At 41.2% G+C, this 24,131-nt stretch overlaps 1 protein-coding gene across 2 annotated transcripts in view; it reads right to left on the bottom strand.

The window, feature by feature from the left end:
- Window positions 1–18,064: 18,064 nt before the first annotated feature.
- Window positions 18,065–24,131, bottom strand: part of LOC136008662 (chloride channel protein D-like) — a 79,406-nt gene continuing 73,339 nt past the window's right edge. The window contains exons 14-16 of one of the 2 annotated variants that reach the window (XM_065668237.1): window positions 23,093–23,188; window positions 20,761–20,971; window positions 18,065–18,930 (exon numbers count right to left, since the gene is read on the bottom strand). In XM_065668237.1, the coding sequence (XP_065524309.1) occupies window positions 18,866–18,930; window positions 20,761–20,971; window positions 23,093–23,188 (372 nt within the window). In that variant the 3' untranslated portion in view covers window positions 18,065–18,865. Of the gene's footprint in view, window positions 18,978–20,760; window positions 20,972–23,092; window positions 23,189–24,131 lie in introns of both variants that reach the window. The other variant, XM_065668236.1, reaches the window with a different exon arrangement.

Raw genomic sequence — 24,131 nt, 5'->3', positions numbered from 1 at the left:
TGAAATCAGTCAGTACTTTAGTAAATGAACATCTACTTACTTACAAATGGTTACAAACAACAGGAAATCTATCCTGTATTTAAACAAAGTCAGGGGTGGTTTCTGTTTAGTTGTCTGTCACCTTCCTATTCATTCCTAAAATTTATCTCTTTGACTACTTGTGAGCCGAAGTTTGCATAGGCCCGCCTGCAACTATTTCAAGGTCTCTTCCCTGAACAGTAACAGCTAATGGGAGTCTAGCATTGAACAACATGTAGAGGCAGCTGGTTTTCCTCCCTAAATAGATTATTTTGGGTTTATTAACATAAAATCCCATCTGCCACTTCATCTTTCAGTCATTTTTCTACTGCTGTGCAAAGGACCTTCCTGCTTGAATAAGCCTACCTTGCCCTTCATCTTCTCATAAATACACCGATATAGGCCCACGTACACAGACTAACCTAGTAAGGCTTTAGTGGAAAAATCCTCTTATTCTGCAAACTTAACTTTTTACTTCTCATATCCTTCTCAGAAGGAAACCTTCCCACTTACTGAACAATACCATAATTTTATAAGAGGAGTGGTGATGGCAGTGGGTCATGTTTCTTGGAGAGATAGCACACAGTATCCAACCGCCCGATGCTGACTTCTTCAGAAAAATCAGTGGAGCAGGACTACAAAACCGCAGTGGCAATTTTTCGTGATCCATATCCCTCTGCCTCCTCCCCTCATCTTCATTACTTAGCTTCTAACAGTCTGCTACCACAAGGTCAAAATCTAGGCTGGCAATACAAACAGCCACTTTGGTTAACAATTTGGCAATTTCGTATTTGTGTCATTTAAATTCACAGGTAAGCAGCATCTGTCCTCAGAATTTCACCAGGATTGTGTAATACTCAGCCTATAACTATTCTGCCTCAATTTTAATGTATTTTCTCGCCCCACCTCCTGCAAAAAAAAAAAAGAGTTGTAGTAGCTCTACGCTCCTCCATACTGAATATCAGTATAGTGCTATAACATTTCTTCCATATAACATTTCTTCCATCTTCTAATGTGCTTGAAATAGAAGAGGTGATTTATTTGATTTTATGTCTTTTGCAATTTTCTTCAAAATCTTTTTGGTGTACTTTACTATGGTTTGACATGCATCTTGTGAAAATGTGCTCTCTTTTGTATATTCCTTATTTGGAATGACTTCCACATACTAAGTCATGTCTTTTTATTTCTTTTATTGTCTCTTAGTCTGTTTAGAAATGAATTTTCACAGAGAAAATGCACACTACCTATCAAAAAGACCCTAATACCACCCCTTATACTTCATGCCACTTTAAGAAATTCAGCATTTTGGTGGGTTTAATTTCATTTGAAAGGGGCTTCCTGAGTTTTATCTAACAGCTCTATGGCTTGCTCACTCCCAAAAGAATGTTGAGCTTCAGTATATGGTAGAGTCCCTTTGATAGTTCTTTTTTAGACCATGCCTGCCGCAGTAATTTGGACCTAAATTACAAGATGTTGCTCTTCTTATTTGTTCTTTGGCCATGTACTCTAAACTTTCATTCATGGTGTCAAAAAAGAAAAAACAAAAAAATACCCCACTACACTGTCTATACAGAAACAAAGTTTTTCATTATTAATGTGATTTTTCACTCTTAGCATATCACATTTATTGTTATTTGCCCAGCCACCAAGTGATCAATATTGTAGTCACATTGTAATATTCTTTCTAATTGCAACCCACAGGCATAGTAGGACACAATTTATTTAGCTTGTTTGAACCTAGTTTTTAATGTATCGTGCCAGTTCTCCACCAGCAAAGCTATCCTGTTATTCCTGTATTTTTTCTATACTAGTATTATAGCTGCTTTAATTCCTTCTACCTGTTGGCATACTTACATTTATATAATTTCTAAGCATGCCCAGAATGAACGAGATGCTTCTAGAGTGCTGAATAAATTTAGGGCACTTCTTCATGGCTGATGAGAGGTGGTGGGCCAGCTCTGCCTACATTCCATAACAGTGAGAGAAGCCAGGTCTAGTCCTGCAGCCATCAGAGCAGCATCAGCTAGGATGATGCCAGGTCCTTCGCACCTGGAAAGGAACACAATTTCACAAGCAAAACCCCATGCTATCATCACTGACGTCATTCAGGAGATCCATTCTTGCTGCTTCCTGAACTGACAGTGTGAGGGGAGAAAGGATGAAGTCATTGGTTATCGCACAGCATGGCATGCCCCAAATCTGAGGTCAGGACCTGGACAGTTTAAAGAAAAAGAGAGAGAGCTTTCCTCTCCTACCCTACAGCCTAAGCAAAACTTCTCAACAGTGCAAACCAGCTTATTTTAATAAACATGGCTGTTTTTCCTGAAGAGAGCCTACCTTTTCTCTTAAAATACAGTAAAAACCCCATAGAATTTAACATTTATTATTCTTGTGAAGATACAACCCATTTTAAATAAGGCCTACTTGACATGAAAGCCAAGAGGTATTGGTAACTTTAAAAGGAGAACAAGCCCCTTCTTCATTAGTGCGTTTCTGTGGTACAACCCAGAAATTCGACAGAAACCACCATCTCCATTTGGACCAGCCTCCTCATCACACAGGCTGTAACTTCTGGTTGATTTACAGTGCCTATCTTTTAGAAAGATGCCCATATTTAAAGACTTCCTTATAGACAGTCCACTATTGCACCTTAGCAATTTTCCAGTAATTACCCTCACTTAACTTATTTTCCATTTGTTCCCAGGTTAAATTTGATTAGCTTTGCATGTCCCATGTTTAGATTTTGTAAACCCCCTTTGCCAAAGAATCCTTAAGTATCACCTGCTTCTGCTCCAATACGTACTTAAATTAAGATCAAAGCATCTCTAGTCTTTTTTTTTTTTTTCTGGACAGACCAAGTTATGATCCTCTCCTGCAGTTGCACTGAGGAAAAGGAGTGAGAAGCTAAAAGAACCAGAGCACAATCAAAGTGGGAATGAAGATGAACAGCGATGACGCCAGAGTTGATTTTCTCTTGTTTCCCTGAGGCAAGTACTGTCCCGGTGTCCCGTAATGCTGTGAGATGTGGAACACAACCAAACCCTCCAGCCACTTCAGTAAGTCCTTCAGATATTAAAGCCAAAAACAACTCATGGGTGTGTCAGCTTTATTAGCAATGATTCAAATAATCACACAATAGAAGCGTTTTGCATGTCTCAGCAAAAGATTATTCCAAGACTTAAATCCAAATCAAAGACATGGACATCTTTGTTTTACTATTAACTGTTTGGCTGTTAATAATTGCTTCTATGATTCCACAAGTGAATGAAGCAAAAATAAAATAAATAATAAAATAAAATAATAAAATAAAATAGGATAAGACCCATTCTTTAAAATGAAACATTCTTTTAGCAAAACACCTGCAAAGCAGACATGCTTCTGCATTCAAGGAAACTAATAAGGAACCAGGCAGCTTCACAGAGCAGATTCCGGATATAAAAAATCCCACAGGATCTCATTTCCCCCAGTCCTACAGCACTTGCACAGGTGAACAGGACACCTCCATTCCACAGTCCATCCTTTGAATAAAGAAGGCATCTTTCAGCTGCTGAAGCCACACACAAGCTAAGCCAATAGCAGACTTTTTTGAACCTGTCTGTCAAGACACTCAAAAATACAGTCCCATACCTCTTTCTTTGGGCTTTGAAAGAAGAGTAGTGACTTTGCAGTCTTCCTTTGCTGTTCTGAACATCATACAAGTAGCCTGATGAGACTTCAGTAAGAAAGCACATTCAAAAGCATATCTGGAAGGCCTGAGTGGTGATTTTGGCTTACAATTTCAGCACAGTGATTTCACCTGCGTTCAACCATGACAAGTGCAAGGTCAAAGCAATCCCAGGCACAGCTACAGACTGGGCAAAGAAGAGATTCAGAGCAGCCCTACGAAGAAGGACTTAGGGGTGCTGGTCAATGAGAAAATGAACATGAGCCAGCAATGTGCGCTTGCAGCCCAGAAAGCCAACCGTATCCTGGGCTGCATCAAAAGGAGCGTGACCAGCAGGTCAAAGGAGATGATACTGCCCCTCTACTCTGCCCTATAGGGATGCTGGGGAGGGACTCTTCATCAGGGACTGTAGTGACAGGACAAGGGGTAATGGGTTAAAACTTAAACAGGGGACATTTAGATTGGATGTAAGGAAGAAGTTCTTTACTGTTAGGGTGGTAAGGCACTGGAAGGGGTTGCCCAGGGAGGTTGTGAGTGCTCCATCCCTGGCAGTGTTCAAGGCCAGCTTGGACGAAGCCTTGGGTGAGATGGTTTAGTGTGAGATGTCCCTGCCCATGGCAGGGGGGTTGGAACTAGATGATCTTGAGGTCCTTTCCAACCCTAACTATTCTATGATTCTATGATTCAATAAAGCATAACCAGATTCCAGGAGACCATCTGCTGATGTCAGTAGGACTTTTCTCAGAAGTAAGGACTAAATAGGAACACAAGACTGACCCAAGGAGTAAAAGCTGCAGATGAATTTAAACTAAGTAGGAATTGATGACTATAAAATATGTAGACTTGGGGAAAGACAAAAAAAAAAAAGGCAAAAAGAAGGTGGTAGAATATGTTTGGAAGCATATGCCAAATGACAGAAATGTACCACAATAAATGAAAGAAGCTTAAGCCTGTTCCCAGTAGCAAAATAGAAAGTGTACTTTCTTTTCATGCTGTAGCAACCAATAAATCAAAGCAGATAAAATGTCATATAAGATCTGCACTGATTTATTTGATTTGTTATTTTTTAGAAAATAGCCATCCACAAATAAACCCAAATCAAGTCTGCTATTGCTCTTCATCAGCAGGAGGGCGGAATGTAAGATTGGGAGTTTTTCAGATGTTATTTCCCTGCAATGCTGGTGGTCTTAGGTTCCTGCCCTTTTTAAACTCTGCGCAAGCCAGACCAGCGTAACAGAGAATGGGAAGAATTAACACCATTACAATAGTAAGAGTCCAGAGCCTTATTGGCTACACCTAAGGAAATGGATCATATTTCCAAGTTACATTGAATAATAAGAATATTTCATGGCAATGTGTAGAATCAGTTTAGACAAAAACCACCAGTCACCATAAAGTTGTCTTCAAAAACTACAGGCTGGATGAAAATGTAACACGTAAGAACATGAAATTTAGCTAAGCAAAAAAGCATAACCAGGGCTTCTGAAAACCCTCTTTAGGATCAACAGTTTATTTACAGAGCACAGAGATACTGCATTTATCTGTTAATTACTTGCTTATGAAAGCTTGATTCTGCTTGACTTCAGCATATGCAATTCCCACCACCAACAATGCAGAGCTGTGAGCATACACTGAAAGAACAGGCAGTATTGTAAATAAAATATTGATAGAAATGTTCAGCTTTCTAATCATTTCCCCCCTCAAGATACTAAGTTTCTTTAATTGCCTATATTCATTCTTGGATATATGGCAGGTTTAAGGACTGTAAAAATATAAAACTAAGGAAATTAAACTCTTGAGCATAAACCATGTGTGCCAAGGTTGTAAGAATGATATAAAAGATAACCACTGTGTACCAGTGCCTTACAGTATCACCATAACTTCAGGGCTGTCGCTTGCTTTCTAAGTATGTACTTCTTTCTAACAGCACATGCAAGTTATGCTGAAGCAGCACTGCTTATTATGTGCACTGTGTGACTCTAAAACTGTCATTTTATCCTGATTAAAATGCAACATCAGAAAAGTTTGTTTTCACACTCAGCATTCCTAGACCCAAAATGATGTGCACTGAAATATGGATGTGCCTTATTACTGCTACATGCACTGATGTCTTGGAACAAAGATGAAAGAATATTGGAATTATGTTTCAAATTCCTGGTATCCTAAACTGTAACTTCCTTCTCCACATTGTACAGGTTTCTGTTTTAGGCAGATGGGATTCTGGCTTTTCTATTTCAATTCATGCAAAGTGCATATTTTCTCAAGATTTATCTTAAGGTATTTGACAAGATTTGATAATAAGATGAAATTACTGATGTTTTAATTATTCACAAGTATTTTAGTGACATTTCATTTATGTGATTACTGACAGAAACTCATAACCTGACATTTCATTTTAGCAGTAGTACAAAATTAAGCACCAAATCATTAATAATAATTAATTAATAAAACTTACATCATGCTTATGTTTTCAAAGACTATTTAGAGGACATTCATATGGCCACAATAGATATGTTTGGTTTACTCACTTTGTTCAGAGGGCATCAGTAACTGACCCAGGTCTGGGGTTAGGCCATTCAGAAATGTACTGGCAAGCCTTCTCAGAATTTTTCTTCTATCCTTATCTTACACAAACATCCTAATCATGTTATATTACCACTAAAAGCTAGACTATACTGAATTATTTTCAGCCCAACAGCAAAAATAGGTGACAGACTACTTGTCAGGACATTCTTAAGTCCTCTCTAAATGTATGCCTGTTCTAAACAGATTTCCATGGTCAAACTGCTGATCATTTTTATGCCTGTGGAAAGCTTCTGTCAATCCAGTATATGGAGAGTCCAGACAACCAACATAAAACAGGAAACAGTGAACTCCACTGTGGAAGCTGGGAGAATAAAAATTGCATAAAGCCATATTGAATTGCTATCAGCCTAAAAACATTGCCAAACCTGGACTTGGATGCTACTTGCTCCAAATAAGGTAGTTTCTTCAAAAGGAAGGTTAAGCAGCAAATGCAGAAAGCTGACACAGGAATCCTCTGGTCTTACCACTACATCATCAATGCCAGAGAAATGGTTTCACAACTGTCATGTCAGGAATATGAATGAATAATATCTGTGCAGTCAGTAGAAGTGAGGCAAACCACAAAAGTGCCACATAAGAAGACAGATTCAGTGGAAAGCTTTTATTTTCATCATTTTCACCAAAATACTTGGGCTTTTTGGAAGTTTCTTGGGTTTTGTTACTTTCAAACACATTAAAAAAATGTGCATCTCTTAGAACTGCCTCTTCCTCTGATAATAAACCTCAGACAATTTCAAATACACTATTCTAGTGATCTAAGCATCTAAGCAGGTATTACAACCTACTAATTAAATACGTATATATATATATACATATACATATGCATATGCATATACGTAATGTAATTCTTACCATGTCCTCCCATCACCTTGTCTTCCCCACTGCCTGCTCTAATCCTTTCTTGATCAGATGACTAATACTAGACTCCAGTCCCACAGGGGATGGAACCACCTTTGAGCTTTTCATTCTGTCAGTATTTACAGCACAGAAAATGCACTAGAAATAATAGTAACATTTCATTAAAATCATCTTCTATACTCCTAGACCACTTTGAGGGGAAAAATACTACAAATATTGAAAATCAGCATCAGACAAATGACATGCTTGCTTGTTCACATGCAAAGGTTCACTGGCTCTCTAAAGAAAATGCATCTGACAGAGGTCCTAAGCATCAGCAGGATCACCACAAACACACGTTTGCCAAAGTCCTCATGGAAGACAGGGAAGTGAAAAGCTCCCTGTTCTGCTTTCACAGTCTTTCTCCTCCCTGCTCTTCTTGACACCTCAGGCTTGTTTTTTTCTGGATTAGACTTGGTGAGGCACAGCAGATCTTGCTGAGCTGCCCTGCTCGTTGCAGCCCCATGATTCCTTGGTGGGCTCTTAAGAGATCTCACCCTGGGTTCGAGGTCTCCCAGGCAGCTCACTCCTGCCAGTTCTCCAGACAGGCTGCTAGGGCCAGGAGGGCAGACCACACAGGCTGCTTTGAGCACTGCCACAGCAAATGTTGCCACTCTTGCAGCACACTGGATTCCCATGCCTGGGGAGTTGCTGGTCGCTTTTCATCCTTAGACCTCACCTCTGCAAAACATTTGTACATAAAGAAGCGCATGCTTAACACACACCGCTATGCTGCAAAACACCACGTTAAAGACTTTTTCAATCAGAGACTTACTTGGAAGCAGGTTAAAGTTTCAAGCTTTTAAGATTTTGTTGTGGAAAGATTAAAACTCAGAAAACAGACAAAATGCCATAAGGAGAAAAAAATCCATAAAAAATACACACAAAGACCCTTTTTGTCCAACCAGAGTACTGCAGTAATTATTGCAATACTGATTTAAATACTTCACAGGACACTGGGAACTGGTGTGAGTAAGCAGCTGGTCCAGTAAGCTTGTCCACCTAAATTAAGCCTTAATTTGGGAAAAATTTGGCCATTCGGATGCATACCCTAAAAAGCCCTGGTTATACTGCAGGCTCAAAATAAATTAGTTCTTCATCTGTCCCAAGTACTCCTTGAACACCTTGGGTGAGCTGAAGGCAATACTCTTATTTGGTTTTTACTCCTGGCATTTATAAGAGGAGACAAAAATCAAAATACTGATGTTACTTAACAATTTATGGGTTTACTTATCAAAGACTTAAAAGTACCTTATATTTGCTATATGAGGCCTTTCATTCTTATATATTTATCTTATCATACACCACACATCATTTCACAGCTACAACAGCACATGGAATCCACAAATATCATAAACCATTGCTCTTTGTCTGCAAACTGATGTGTGCCAACTACAGCATATAAGATAATGAAACACTTCACATATTATTGGCAAAGAATATGAGCTGTTAAGTATGGGACCTCACAGTCTTACAGCCAAGCACCTGGCAAGGTTCAAATGAATTCCACAGGTTTGGTAAAAGCTCATTTTTCGTCACTTATTCCGTGTCTATTCAGAGACATTTCGGTTGTATAAAAGTCAAATATTTATAGTTCAGTGCCTGGGGAGGAGCATCTTTCCCATCAGCCTCCCCAAATGAAAAGCAACGCTAAAAGCAACATGTAACATTCTGCCAAAGAAAGCCTTCCTTGGACTCTGAAAAGATTTGTCAAGAACAGCATTCCACCACCAGCATTTTCTCTCCTGTTTTTGCTCACTCATTGAACCTAACCTGGATCAGCAGAACATCATTAAAAAGGTCCTTCTAAATACCTTCTGTTCAAAGCAAAACAGGAAGCTCTAAGTGAACCTGCTCATCTCTTCCCCTCTTCAGCCTGAGGAGTTCAGGAGAAAACCTGGATGGGTCTCAGAGAACTTAAAGATGACTTCTGGAATATTCAGCCAAACAAATCCCAAATTTCAAAAGTGTTGAAGCCTAAGCACCTGTATGAGCATTTCTTCAATGAAGCTTTTTCTCTAACTTCAGAATGAATGTTACAAGGCTCCTTCATATATATGGACAGCCTGCAATATGAACAGTCTGCTTTGCAGGAGCAAGTGGTTTGAAATACCCATTTGACTTCAGAAAGTCTGGTGAGTGCTAAACACAGGTTTTGTTTGCCAAATGCATACTAACCTATGAGAAAAGCATTCATTTTCCAAACCAAACATTTCCAAGTCCACAGTATATTTTGCTGCACAGGTATGCTCACTCAGAGCCCGCTGTCACCTTGAAAGCAGCACACATACCCATGCTGACAGGAAAAAATTCTGAGAGAGCTCATCTGCCATTACAGTAGCTTGTAATGCTGTCCTGGGAATCCGCTTTTCATAGTTTTATGATTTTTAAGACATAACCTTGTACAGCATAATGCACCCTGTCAATGCTAATATCACAAAATCTCTTAGAGATGGGACACTAATGGATAGGAGATGCACAGAAGAACTGAATGGATCCATAGCGATCCAATGAACTCAATGCTCCTGTCTAATCTACTTGAGCTCTGTAGGAGGATAATATCCAGCACACTTCCTGGGGGTTATTTAAAAGCCTAGTGAGAGACTGAAAACATATAGCTGAGAAGGATCCAGTCCAAAACCAGGGAAGTCAAGCAAGAGTAAAAGCATCCAGAACCTCCTGCATCTAGGACATTGGAAAAGACATGCGATAACCAAAGTTATTGCCATCTGACAGCTGTTCGGTAGCCTACACAAAATGAAACACTGGTTTCAGTGCAGTTGGTAGACAGATGTTTACATTATAGATGGGACTACATGGCAAGCTCAGCAGAGAAGCCAAGCAGTTCTGCTAGGCTAACACACAAGCGATAACAGAAGACAGCATCCGATACTGCTCACCCCCACTTGCTGTTCATGGGGTCAGTCCAGGTCACAGCCAAGAAGCCGTGCAGGAAGTGCTTACACTTCTGCTATCTGCTCTGCTGGCAAATACAGGAGTCCAGACAACACAGTATTTCACAGACACTAAATTAGCAATTGTAAGCAATTTTTAAGTAATACAACCCTCTTTTAAAAAAGAAAAGAAAAAAAAGATCAAGAAAACAGTTACACATGACAACTGCTTTAGCCCCCCAGCAATTTTATATTGCAGTCTGGCTTTGAAACATGAACAATCCCAAAATCTCAGTGGCCTTGGCCTCCTTAAGAGCCAGTCTTGAAGTGTGGACTAACCGTTCCTGACTTTTCCATGGATGAATGCACACAGACTGCCGGCTGCTACAGCATGGGGCTGTGTTCTTCGGATGATTTTGTTCCCAAAACCCATGCATGCATCCAATGCATCCATTCTTTTAAGAAGAATACTCTATGAGGGAAAACTGAAACACAGAAGGTTCAAAAGGGCAACACAGTCAACAACTACCATTGAAATTCAACATCCAAACTACTTGGCCTAATCCATTTGAGGGCCGCTTGCTGTTAACTTGTCTTAAAGAAGGATCATTTGAGAACCCCTCCAAGGGACAGCACACTTGGTATCAGTCACCAGCACCTAACCCTCCATCGCCATGAAATGACCCTAGTGCTGAGAGCTCCACACTCCCTGAGGAACCTGGTTGAGTCCTGGCCTGTGCCAGGTCCCCAGGTCCTTGAATTCAGCCTCACGAGGGGACGCTCCCAACGCCTACCCATGGCCTCGGAGCCTCATGTCATCGCAGCTCAAGCCCCTCAGTGTCGGCCACAGCCTCCAGCTCCGCCAGCCCGTGGGGCTGGGGGCGCAGCCTGGCCCTCCCGGAGCTGTGCCTCACGCCGGTCCCCACCCGTGGGCCCGCTCCAGAGGAGGAGCGGAACGTGGCGAGCTGCCTGCCCCGGAGAGCCGCTCGAGGCCGCTCCCGAAGGGCAGAAAGGCGGCAAGGCGGGAGCCAGCCCCGGCGCAGGGGCCGGGGAGGGCGGCCGCAGGAGGGCTGAGCGGGCCGCAGGAGGGCCGAGCGGGCCGCCGCGGCTGCAGGAGCCGCCGCCGCCGCCAAGGCGTTGGGCACGGCGGCACCTAGCGGCCGCTGCCGGCGCCGCCGCTCCCGCGGGCAGGAGGGGGCCCGCCCGGCGCCGCGGCGGGAGGCCCGGCGGCAGCTCCGGGCCGCGGCGGGGGCCGGGGCCGAGGCGCCGGGAGGCGGCGGGCGGGCTGCCGGGACGGAGCAGGTGGCGCCGCTCTGCCCCGTCAGGCGGGAGTCGCTCGGTGGTCTCCCGCCCGGCCCCGGGTGCGGTCCGTCTCCTTTCGGGTCGTAATTCACCGCGAAGTGTGACTTCGGCCTTTGAATGGGAAGCGGCACTCTGTAAGGTGCCGTCTCCACGCTGTGGTCTGAATGGCGGCCTGAGGCTTGGGCTGCCGCCCCGATCCCACCTATCCTCCTCACAGGCACCCCTGCAGACACCCGATAACACTGCTAACCCCAAAGCAGATACCTTGTCAAATATTATAGAAAGTGACGTGCATTTCACAGGAAATTGAGGCTATTTAGCAACCGCGCGAGAAAATTCTGGGTCAACAGCTAGGCAGTGGCCTCATCACAGAGCCTGCAGCACGGGGATGTCAAGCTAAGTACATCCCCACACGCTGCAGGGAGGGGCAGTTGCAAAACACAGGCAGCCACGCTGGAGACCAGACCAGATGCAGGATCTGAAATCCATGCTGTCGAGCAGAAATGGCACGTAACGCTTAACGACATCAAATGGTCATGACCCAAGTTTGAAACCTCTTCTGAAAGCACAGCGTCTGTACTAATCCAGTTCCCACTCTGAGCACACCAGGGCAGTGTTTCAAGGATGACTCGGAGGGAAGGCTGCCATTTCCTGACTCACCATCCCCGCTTCCTGTAGCCCAGCCTTTCAAGTCTCCGTCCCGTTACCAGCTCCTGAAGTGAACCCTCTTATCGTGTGAAGTGCGATGAAGTAAGTCACAGGCCCCCACAGACTGTGTCTATACATACTCGCCCTCCTCCATGTTTTTGTCTGGAAATTTGTTGCTCATACTGTTCATCTGAACATTTTTCTCACTAAGATCCAAGTAAAATTATTCACAAAATGAATCAGGTTTGCCAGTAACTCTGTGGGAGTTGGTTATTTTGTACCTATGGATGCTCTGGTGCTGTGAAAAGGAGTGCTATTAGGTTTTATTCACAAAAAGTTGAAAACTCACCTGATAGTGCTCCTCCTGTCAAAAATGCAAGTAGAATAAAAGCAGAACTATTTAGTAAGAAAACCTCCCATTAACAACAGCAGATTTGAGATAGGGATGCTACTCCCAAATGATAAAAAAGTATTCCGCACTATCTCGGTGATACGGTGCATGCTTTATCTACCTCCTCTAAGAAGAGCTAAACAAGAACATATACCGAGACATTTCACAGTGAGAGGTCACGGTCTTTTAACTATAATCTTAACTAATTAGCCATGTCTGTTTTAGTCTGTTCAGGCAAACCTAATTAACCACTTCAAAGGGCATTTCCCAAAATGCTCGCCCTAATCTTAAAATGTATAAATCACTAGGGAAAACTGCACATAGCCCCCAGTCTGCTGTCTATTTCTGCAGAGGCCAAGTTCACTCAAATGCACAAAACTCCAGTGGCATAGGTGAAATTCACCTAGGTGACATCTTGCCCCAGTGGGGCTGTGAGCTTGCCTTGGGTAGCCTTAAGGAGATGTATTCTGAGCCCAGCTGGGCTGTACCTGCGCAATAATTAGCAAACAAACGGGCAAGGAAGGCAGCCATTCTGACCATACCTGCGGTGCCAGGCAATGCAAAGCCAGAGCCCTCTGTTTTAAAAGTGAAAACAGGAGCACTCAAGGCCTGGCACAAGTCTGGAAAATTACTTTGTAACAAGGGAAAACACGGAGAGATCAAAAGCGATTCACTGCCTTTGCCAGTATCCAGGCTCCAAAGCAAAGCAAGCAAATTTCCTGAATTTCTGCAAACAAAAGTATTCTCATGCGAATCAGTGAGGAAGAGGCAATCAGTAGCAAAGATGAGGAAATAATGCAGGAAAGGGAAAGGAAGAGGAAGGGGAAGGGGAGGGGAAGAGGAAGGGAAAAGGGAAAGGGAAGGGAACGGGGAAGGGGAAGGGTAAAGAAAAGGAAGGGAAGGGAAGGGTAAAGAGAAAAGAGGACACAAGGGGAAAACGGAGAAAGGGAAAAGGAATAAAGGAAATGAGAAAGGAGAAAAGGGAAGGGGAAATACCTAGAGAAAATAACACAGTGTGGGAAAGTGCCATTAATACAACTGCATTGCAACCAATACAATACTAATAGGAAATAAAAGATGCCGCATGAGAGAGAAACAGCAGATGCCCAAGTATCAAAGAGAAAGAAAGTGGCCACAAACGAACTATGAATGGATGAGGCATTAAGGCATCTGGCCTGCAGTATCCAAGCATAGTTTTACCTCCCTAGTGTCCATGCATCTATCTTAACAATATTCCAAGTCCATACCACTGGAAACCTTAGTGAGCACCAACCCTACACAACCATTTGGTCTCGCAGGAAGGAAATGCAGGCACCGAGGCCAAAAGGAGCCTACAGAGCCCTTCCACCTGGCCTCCATCTATGCAGGTAGCTTGTTTTTCGGGGAAAGTGCTTTACTGTATGCAGATGAAGCCATAGGTCTGCTTCTTCTTGAGGTGGTCTCTAAGATTTCTTCTGGCTCTCATGGCTGAGGTCACCCTACTGGAAATCTCCCCACTGCTGCTTGCAGCCTTATTTTCCACCCTAGATGCAGGAAGGACCCCATTTTCAACGTTTACTGTGGATATCTTCTTTATTTTCTTCAGTCTCCAGTGCCACCAACATGCAAACAATTCAAGGAGAATTCTTTCTGGCTGAGGGAAACAACATAACAAAGCAGGGAATAATAGATACAAAATGACTGTTGCTGAGAAGGGTTCCGTGTTGGGCATAAAAACAATGGCAAACAAATACAAAATCAGTTAACCCATACCAGAGAAACTACCAAGGACTACATGAGAAACAAAATGCAGAGGTACAAAGCTTAGCCTGTCCTGAGAAAGCCAGAGAGGCTGTTGACAAGTAAGTTTATCACTGTGTCCTGCCAACCTCCTATAACAGCATCCAACAACCATCAGCCCACCCAAGTCCTACTGTCAAAAGAGCTGTATGTTCTCACTGACAAATATAAAGAGTCGTGGAAAAATATGTTCAAACCCCAAAGCCTCACACACAGCACCTTACATTTTTGACTGTTATAAAACCACCCTGAGTAATTTCCAAAATCATGGCCAGACCCCAGTGAATAATTTTTTCAAAACAATGTTGTGGATGTTTCTGTTAACATGTTGAGTGGATAATTTTAATTTCTTCATTTGGAGTTACTCCGTGCTAATAGGCATTATGTTCCTTTCAAGAGACAGCAGAGAACAATGCGGCTGCACTTACTCAGGGGGCATCTTCTGGAAGGAGGAGGAAATGTGCTTTTCCAAGAGCAGTTGAGCAACTTTTTGGGGAAAAAGTTTCTGGAGTGCAGAACAAGTCAAAGTGAAGAAAAGCACAAGGAGGAGCCTTGCACAAATTGAGGCAGGAGAGCTCTGAGAGAGGCAGAGGAGACATATACAGCCAAGGGCCCAAGCTGATGCAAATACTTCTCCCAGGTTGCTGAGGGGGGATTGAGAAGACTTCCTCACAGTGCAGGAAGCCACTGAAAACTGTGGGCTGAGAAAAAGACCAGAACATATGCACACACTGCGTAATGGGGGAGAAGGCAGAAATGGGTTAAAAACCTTTCATTTCCATTGTCTCCAAGTTTCTTCTTTTTAAAAAACATTGTTTAGCTTATCTTTTAATGAAATCATGTTCTCTTTGGCAGCGCATATTCTGAAGTTTGAATGAGATGGAGAAGATTAGCATGGTACCTGCACCGGTTGGTTTGGGGGTAGTAGGAAAGCTCCACAGTACAGGAAAAATACTGACATGCTGGAGCACGTCCAGCAGCAGGCCACCAGACTAGTCAAGGGGCTGGAGCACTGGCCTATAAGAAGAAGCTTAGAGAGATGAGTCCATTGAGCTTGGAGAAGAGGAGGCTCAGAGGAGACCTGACTACTGAAACTTTCTGACCTCAGAGTTTAAGACAGAGCTAGACTCTTCTTGCAGGTGCACAATGATTGGAAATGGACACAAGCTGAAGCATGAGAAGTTCTAATTAAATATGAGAAAAATATTTTACCATGCAGGTGGAGAAATACTGGAATAGAAGATGAGGCCTTTCCATCTTCAGAGACATCAAGGGCTTGATTGAGCATGGCCCTGAGCTACCTGATCTCGTTAGACCTCCTCTTAGCAGGTTGTTGGACTAGATGACCTCCAGAGGCCCCTTCCAACCTAAATTCTTCTGTGATTCTGTAAAACATAGCTTTCTAGGTTCAAAGAGCTGATGTTTTTAGATGTACTTCACCTTAAAGACAAGGTGCAAGAAGGATCTCTGTCAGAGATCCAACCCACCCAAGCTGATTAAAGAAATGTCATGGCATTTTTGTGAATGAAGTTTATGTTTTATACTGTTGTTGGCATTTCAGTTACTCCTTATTTATGTGTCCTGCAAGACACTGCTATCTTGGGCACTTGATTCGGCAATCTATCTTAAATACCTTGTGTCTGTTTTACCTCTGTGCCCTGTTCTCAACCAGTAACTTGCATCAACACTAATCCCTATCCAATTGCTTACTCCTTGAGGATTCAAAAGGTTTCTACAGGTAATAGTCTATCTGATTGTAGAGTAATGTAGCTCAAGAGATACATAATTTGTTCCCCCTCTCCCATTCTTTTTCCCCCCTAAAAGGCAATGTACATCCTCATCCAGTGCTTACTTAGCTTGTCTTCTAAATTACAAATGGTAGCTACAAAACTATTAGGTTCCTTACCTGTATATGCACACACACACACCCACACATAGACACCCCAGACATATCCAATTGTGGGCATTTATTGTCTCAGCAGGCATTTATTGTCTCAGTTGTGGTCATTTATCCATCTCATGCTTTCACAGAAACTCATGCCTTCTGCACTTGCAAGGCAGTGATTCAGCAGTGGTCCCTTCCTTTGCTGTGCTAACCAGCTGTACCCAATTACCCAATGTTATCTCACAGAGGCTTTCAAACTTCATTCTCATTGAGAGCACTTACACAGGACTACAGTGCCTCCTGCCTTGTTGCATGGACAGCTTTGTTCTGTATGCAGGGGATGGCCCTATCACACTAGAAACACTTCTCTCCTGCACACCAAAGCTGACAAAATGTGAGTGGGCATATGAGTCACACAAGTTGCCATGCCATCCCTCAGTGCTAGCTTTTGTATCTACTTTAAAGTAAGAGATTACACTTAAGCAGAAGTCAGGAGTCTGAAGTTCTGGTTTTAGATTTGCCACAGATTCACTTTACAGTACTCAGTAGGCTACTTCATGTCCACATCTCAGCTCCACCATATACAGGATGGGTCATATAGTAACATCACAGCAGAAGCTGTGGAACTTCACATCTACAGAGCTCTTTGCAAATATAACCTGCACAAAAATACAAATTAATTTCTGTAACTCCTTAGAAATAAAATGTGCAGAAACTGGTAATTCCTCTCAGTTTCCCTGCTGGCATAGAGTAAGGAGTGGCCTCAGTGGCAGAATGCCAAGTCTTTGCACACAATCTATGATCTTAGACAAGCAAGATTCACCAGTTTAATGAGATACTCCAAGTAAGTCAACCATTTCATTGCTTTGGCCACTCAGAAGTGTGCTAGGCATTGATTACAATCACACAGTGTAAGTTATTCTGGTTTGCTCAGTACCTCAAGTAAGCAGCAGTAACTCCTCGTGTGTTTGATCTCTGATACTGGCATTCCCATGCCATACCGTGTTAGACATTCAGACAACTGTGCTGATCACATATTTCCTCTTACTTTAATAGGCCCTTCAGGAATGAACAAGCATTCCCTTGTATACCATGGTTCCCATCACTTGATGGTCACACTTAATTAACCACTAGTTTAGTAGAGAGCTGGTTACACTTCATTTCATTAAGTGATTTCATGATCACCAGAGGTACACTGACAGCTCTGTGAACTGAAGCTGTGTGAAAAGGGACAGCGGAGACAACAGTAACATTTTGCAGCACTTCCTCATCAGTGATTTTCCAGGCAGATTTTCTTGCAGAGTACAGCTAGTTACATTTCCATTCAGCTTTACCATTTTGGCTGAAGGCTATCTCAGCTTTGAGGTAAGGTAGACCTTCTTTTTTTACTAGTACCTTTAGCAGTGTTGCTCCCTGCATCCTTAAAGTCATAATTTTTATATCAAGTAGATACTGAAAATTTCTTCATCTGTCTTCCCTCCTTTAGGCTTTTCTGTTCATGGTCAGGAAACAAATGCGATTATAAGACAAGATCCCATTGTTTCCAGAATCAGCTGGAAAACAAGAAAATGTTAAAAGGTTCCACAGGGTGATAAACCAGGCAGTTTAAAAACACTAGGCAATTAATTCCAAAGTATGCAAGCGTCACATGACAGGAAAAACACCACTAATGTTACATACATTAGTATAAACACATAGACATTACAGGGTACCTGTAAAACCATACATTAAAGGTGCATACCACAAAAGCCTTCTCACAATAGTTTATGCGCATTCACAACAATATGTAATGCACAGATGGCTGAATGTTTCTAATGTGAAAGCATTTTTTCTAATTGACGGAGGGAGCTTTGTGTGGCTGTACTTCAAACCTAGATCTAAAATTCAGTCTGCCTAAGTTTTATGCCATATTTCAGTTTAAGAGAGAAAGAAATGTTTGGAAAAAACCATCATAAAGGAGGATGAAAGAGGCACAAATGCAAAGCATAAACCAAAAATAATGCCAGTGACTTGAATTTTATTGTGGAGCCCTTTGTCACAGAGATTTGCATTCAGAAGTTGTGAAAATTCATAAGCAAACTGTATTATCAAATAAAAATAGCATCTTTGCTCTATCTAGTCTTTAGTTCAAATAATACAAAGAAATAGCAGAACATTTACCATTCACTGTAAGCAGACAAGAAGAAAAACAAAAGTATGTTGTGCCAAAGAGTCAAATGATATGACTCCTTTTTACTGCCATTCCTTGGAGACCTCTTCTATATAAGGATCATGAGAATCACAGATTAATGAAAAGCTTCCTACAAATTTCATCTGGTTTCACTTTCCTAGACGTATTATGCCATTATGGTTTGTGATGAGATGGATTTGTCACTGGGGTCCAGAATATAAGGGAGCCACTTGTTTCAGAAAGTCCTGGGAGGAATTCTCTTTTGTGCGTCTTCCCAAACACACAGATATTACAAAACAAACAGAAAACCAACAAACAAACAAAACCCCCTCATCTAGCAATGGAATGTATGGAAAAATGCAGCTTGCCTTCCCCCACCCAACTCACAATACCCTTATGAAAATTGTTCCATGAAAATTGTGTGAACTTTTCCTTACAAATTACACTTCTTACTGACAGGGGGCAGGGGAAACCAATCCCACACTGCTTTTTACAACTGGCCTGCACAAAACGTTATGAAAAATAGTTTATCTTCCCATAATGTCTTTCACATATATACTCACAGTAACTATGGTGGATCCATATCACTGTTCCAACTTTTAAAGGCGGAGTAAATGATAATGCCAAGCATTTAAGTGACCTGTTCGAAGTTGTGTAACAAGTTACAGATTTCCTGGCGTCTCCAGCCCTCATACTCTGCAAAGTACAACTACAGTTTGTACTGAGTCATTTAGCCACAGATACTGTAAGCAAAAAGAAATTACATTACTCAGGTCTTAGAAGGATGATCCTTTGTGTACTCAATAAATCAAGGAAAAGGAAATCAGCAACGGGCTTTGAACCAAAAATGCAAATTCATGGTGAGGTTACTCAGATTTGGTTATCAAGAGAAGAGATTCTTACTGCCTTAAGGCAAAATCATGTGGGATTTCTAAACTAGATCTCTTGTTCCTCTAGCACACAAACCCTAATTCTTTCAAGAAAAGCGTCACATTTTTCAGGTAGGTGAGGCATAGATCAATAATGGCAATCTTACTAGTGTACTAATGAACAAAGTATTACTAACTCTAACACGATCTAAATAAACATCCACCTCCGTGTCTCTTGGATGCATGATTTGCAAAGCGTTTCTCACCCTGCATATGACATATTTTAACTGATCGTTTAAAGAGCCTTTCTTATGTACCTTCATTAAGTTTTTGGACTGCCACCTTTTTGCATTGACTGGACACATAAGTTTTAAAGTGCTGTGCATTCTCTGTGGTTCTATAAAAGCAGCATTATTGATAATAAAGACAAGATCTAGCAGAGAGAGAAGAAAATCCAACAAACCTTTGATTCATAGGGGACTCAAAGCTGCATGATTTCAAATACCAGAAATTCACTTCCAGGAATTTTGGCAAGTTTTTATAACCAGTAAATTATTACTCATTTTCCTCGATATTCATTAGAGCAACATTAGTGGTGGATTCCTTCATATACGTTTGACTTTAATATCTAAATCTGTGGGAATCCCTCTGGCATTTAACAGAACAAAATTAAACATCAATTACAAAGTCATAAAAGGGAATTTAGAAGCTTCTTTATCCAAAAGATTTTTCACATTCATTTATTATCAAACAACACTTTCCAAGGTTTCAAACACTGACTCCAAAATAATGAAGAATTATTTAATTTGTGCTCAGTTTGGAAATATGCTGCTCTATACACAAAAACTACTCCCACAATTTATCATGTTGCTTCCCCATTATTAGAATTTCTCCATACTTCACTGCACATTAACTTAGGATGTTATTGTATCAGGTAGAAGGAGAGAAAGAAAGCCTATTCTAGGAGCTGCAGAAATTGAAATAAATGTAGGCAACAGAAAAGCATGTTAAGTCTCTGTCAATGAGAAGTGTGATGGGAACTTGGCAGGAGTCCCACAGTCAATACCTTTCTCTTATACACAATTCTCTCTTTCAATTTCTAATACAGATAGGTCAATAAGAAGGGCAAATCCCTTGTTCTTTTCAGTTGCCAACCTCTCTCAAGGTAGTACTTCCTCTCAGTTAAACATACATATTTCAACATAAAAGAAGCTGATATGTAAAGATTTTCCTTTTTAACAGGCAGATACTCAAAGGTTGAAGATTTAGTTTGCACTAAAAGGCTTTGCCAGTGTAACTGCTGCTAATGATTATGACATTTTTTTCATTGGGAGGTATAGACACAGTGTGACAAAATCGTTCTTAACATCCATCCTTCTCATCTGATTATATGTACATCTTTGATAAACATATAAATTCTTATTTTGTGTCACAAGCATTTAAATTAATGAATTTTGCAGTCACCAAACAGCTGAAGAGACATAGCTCTGGGCTAAAATCCTGAATGTCTAGCTACAAAAGCTTTTAAGCATCTCTTCTCCAGAAAGGATCAAGTAGAAAAGCTCTGATTATATTTTCCTGTAGAAGAACATGGGCTCAAAAGGAAGTGACAAAGCCTAAGAACACATCCATGGCCTTGAATCCAGGGGCTGCTCACCCACATCAGGGCTCTGTGGTGCCAGCTGGAGCCTGAGCCTCTCCTCCAGTGGGAAAGGCATCAGGTCCTTCCTGGTGATTACCCCAACCACTTGATTCTGCGGATCAACAACAGTGAGGTGGCGCAGCCCCAGGGTGCGAAAGATGATGTAGGTGCGTTGCAGCGAGAAATGAGCTTGGACTGACATTGAAGATCTGTTTATGTATGGCTCCTGTAAGGCAAAGAGAGAAGACATAGGGAGAACACAAAGGCATGGGTGTTCACAGAACACAGGGGTGGGAAGGAGGCCAGAGAGAGTGGTTGCATGCTTGAAGGATGGGAGTCAGTAAGAACATTAGTTCTTCTCTTCTTGTTCTCCATCCCTAATTATACCTAAACCATCAGGAAATACCATAGTAAAAAAAAAATTCTGAACCATCAGGTTCACTCTAAATAAACTATTACAACTGGAATGTACCCAAATCTCACAGGCTAGACAAGCAAAGTTGAGTTTCATTGATATGGTCTGAGTTTTTACTTGGAAATAGTCAGTGACCCCAATGTTTATTAAGTCTAAAGATATTTTATAGCTGCTATCTCATTACACAACCATTTATGACATCCTGTAATATTTTGCAATAAATGCTTATAAAAGTCAATTCACATAGAAACATAGACTGAGAGGAAGAGGACAAAGAAAGCAATCATATGGCTTCTGAGAAGAAGAGTGCCTGCAAGTGCTAAACACTGGTCACTGAAAACTATGAGGGCTATAACTGTTTCTTGATAGGAACAGAGCTAAAGACCATTTTATTGTTAACCAGGCTGGTCTTTATAGCCTATGTAGGTGTTCACTTAGTTTTTACTTTTCACATAATTCTCCAGTATCCTTCTTATGTCTTGGTCAGTTCTGTCAAAGAAGGTGTATTATGCTTCCCAAGTGTATGGTTTCCCAGACAGAGGAAGAATGAAACAAAGACATGATAAAATAATGCAAATAAGTGCACAGTATAGAGGGACACATCTCTTTTCCCTCTTTCATTTACATGACTGATGAAACATTCAAAGACATAAAAGGGGGAAAAAAATTAAGGTAAAAAGGTTTCCCCTTTCTATACCACATATAATTCTGCTGCAGAGCTCACCGCCGCAGGAAATCACTACACCCAAGAACTTCACAATGGCTCTTTCTGTGTATATCAGAACCAGAGCTTTCATGAGTCATAATAACAAGTTGTTGGAAGGGATACTAAACTTTTGTACTTCAGGAGACACATCAGGTACTAAAAAGTTAGGTATCAATGTGGAACTTAGTTGAGTGCAATAGGTTTCCCATCACAAAGAAGCTGTGTGGCCCAGTGGCACGAGAACTAGGCTGGGTCTCAGCTGAGCTGGCTTCTACTCCCATGTATGACTTCCTGAACTTTGGAAAGCTGTGTGTCCTCTCTCCACCTCTGTTTCCCCATCTATTGAAAGAAAACTTTCAAACCAAACCAGATAATGGATATTAGGAGCATTGTGGGTTTTATAACTTTTCTCTCTTTCTAGCTATTTTCTAGCTATATAAAGCAAAGAATTCAGGATAGATGGATCTCAAATGCAGTCCCATCTTATTTACACGTAAGTAAACAGAGCAGATTTTATATCTTTTTTAATAAAATCCATCTGAATTGAGCTCACTGGCATGGATTTCCTAGTGTCCCCCTACCTCAGTTTCAGTGCTGTAGACTGAAAATTCAGTGAGACAGAAACTACATTTATTTTGTTTATAACATATTTATTTTAGGCCTTATTCAGTATACCAAACACATTATTGCTTTTGGACCCAGTATTTTAGTAAAGTACTTAGGAAATAAATGTGGCGATGTCATAGCAGGGATTAAAGGGAAAAAAAAAAGGAGGAAAGAGGAAAGAAATATAGCTTTATTTATAAGTTGATGTATAGGCACTGTACCGTAATGGAGCCTAAAATCTCAAAAGTGTTGCTTTATATTTGCTTTATAGGACTATAAGAGCCAAATAATGACATTTAAATGATCTATTCCATTAACATTGTATCATTTTGTCAATCTGGAATGTATTTTAATCAAAAAGCCTCCTTGAAATGGTCTCCTTTGTTGTATTTTCTTTTTGGCTCATTTTATCAACATCTGTTATGTTTATACAATATGAATTAAAACTTGGGAATGCTGTTTGTACTCAGCTACTTTTGTTGAGAATGTAACGTCCCAGGATTGGCAGTGTTTATGTAAATCAGTGCGGCTGACACAGCCATCATAAACAAATGAGAAAATATAACAAACACATTGTTCATGGAGGAAATGTTTGTTTTTAGAGTTGGCTTCAGTCTTACCAGATTGATGAAGAGTTGCTGATACTGGGGATCTGTAGCGTAGCGATTCAGCAGTGTGGTTAGGCGTGACAGATTGGGCAGCTTCTCTACTGTTATCTGCAATAGGCAACAATCCGTTTCTCTTTCCTTCTGTGCTGCACGTTAGAACGCAAGGTTCAAAAGCTTCCCAGTTTGACTCCTAAGAGAAAGTTTTCTAGCAGAGCTACACTGGCACAGCTTGTACAAACTTTATACATTCTTTTGCCAATAAGGCTTAAATTAGCAATCTAAAATAAAACACTCTTTACTTACAAAAAGACTTTTTACCCCCTTAGTGTAACTGTATCTCTATTAAGACAATGTAAATTATATTGGCTTAGGGGTGAGGTTTTTCACGCTGTGAAGATTCACACGCTAAGTGGTAATTACATGATAACATAGTGCAGAAAAATGCAACAAAACTGGTATCAGCCATCAGCTTGAGCTTCAGCCCTCTTCCATAGTGGTACCTATTTCTGTCCTGGCACCTCATCCCATACATAGTTGCTATCAACATTGTTTTGTCAGACAGATTCCCATGTGCAGACCAAGCTTCGGTAATATATGATAACTTTCCAGTTGTGCCTATATAAATTGCTCAAAACTACACATTACCAGTTTTGCCTTGGTAACACACGATTTTCTTCTATCACGCTTAATGTTTACTATTCCTAAAAATCGTTTAGTCATGTATCAAAGAAAAGAATGCTACATGCTTTTCAAGTTCAAAAGCTTTTATAAACACTCATCATTCAGAGAGGTGCCATGCCATACAGAATTAAATATTATAATGATTCTGCTATCCATAGGGAAGTTGAGAGAGAGAAGATTGGAACAGCCTATCTGAACAAGGGAACTCTTTGCCAGCAGCCTTGCAGAACTTCCAGATTCTGAGTGGCATTACAGTTTATGACAGCTGTCCCTGAGAGGTTTCTGGTCATCCTGTAGCTTAAATTGTACCTGACCACTTCTTTATCTCCATCACATATATTATGTTTCTTCGTTCATGGAGAATTCATCC

The sequence above is a fragment of the Lathamus discolor genome, chromosome 2 (genome assembly GCF_037157495.1).
Source record: "Lathamus discolor isolate bLatDis1 chromosome 2, bLatDis1.hap1, whole genome shotgun sequence".
Lineage (NCBI taxonomy): Eukaryota > Metazoa > Chordata > Aves > Psittaciformes > Psittacidae > Lathamus > Lathamus discolor.
Note: the sequence above shows the minus strand (reverse complement) of the source record. Positions and strands in the feature narration are given on the sequence as shown.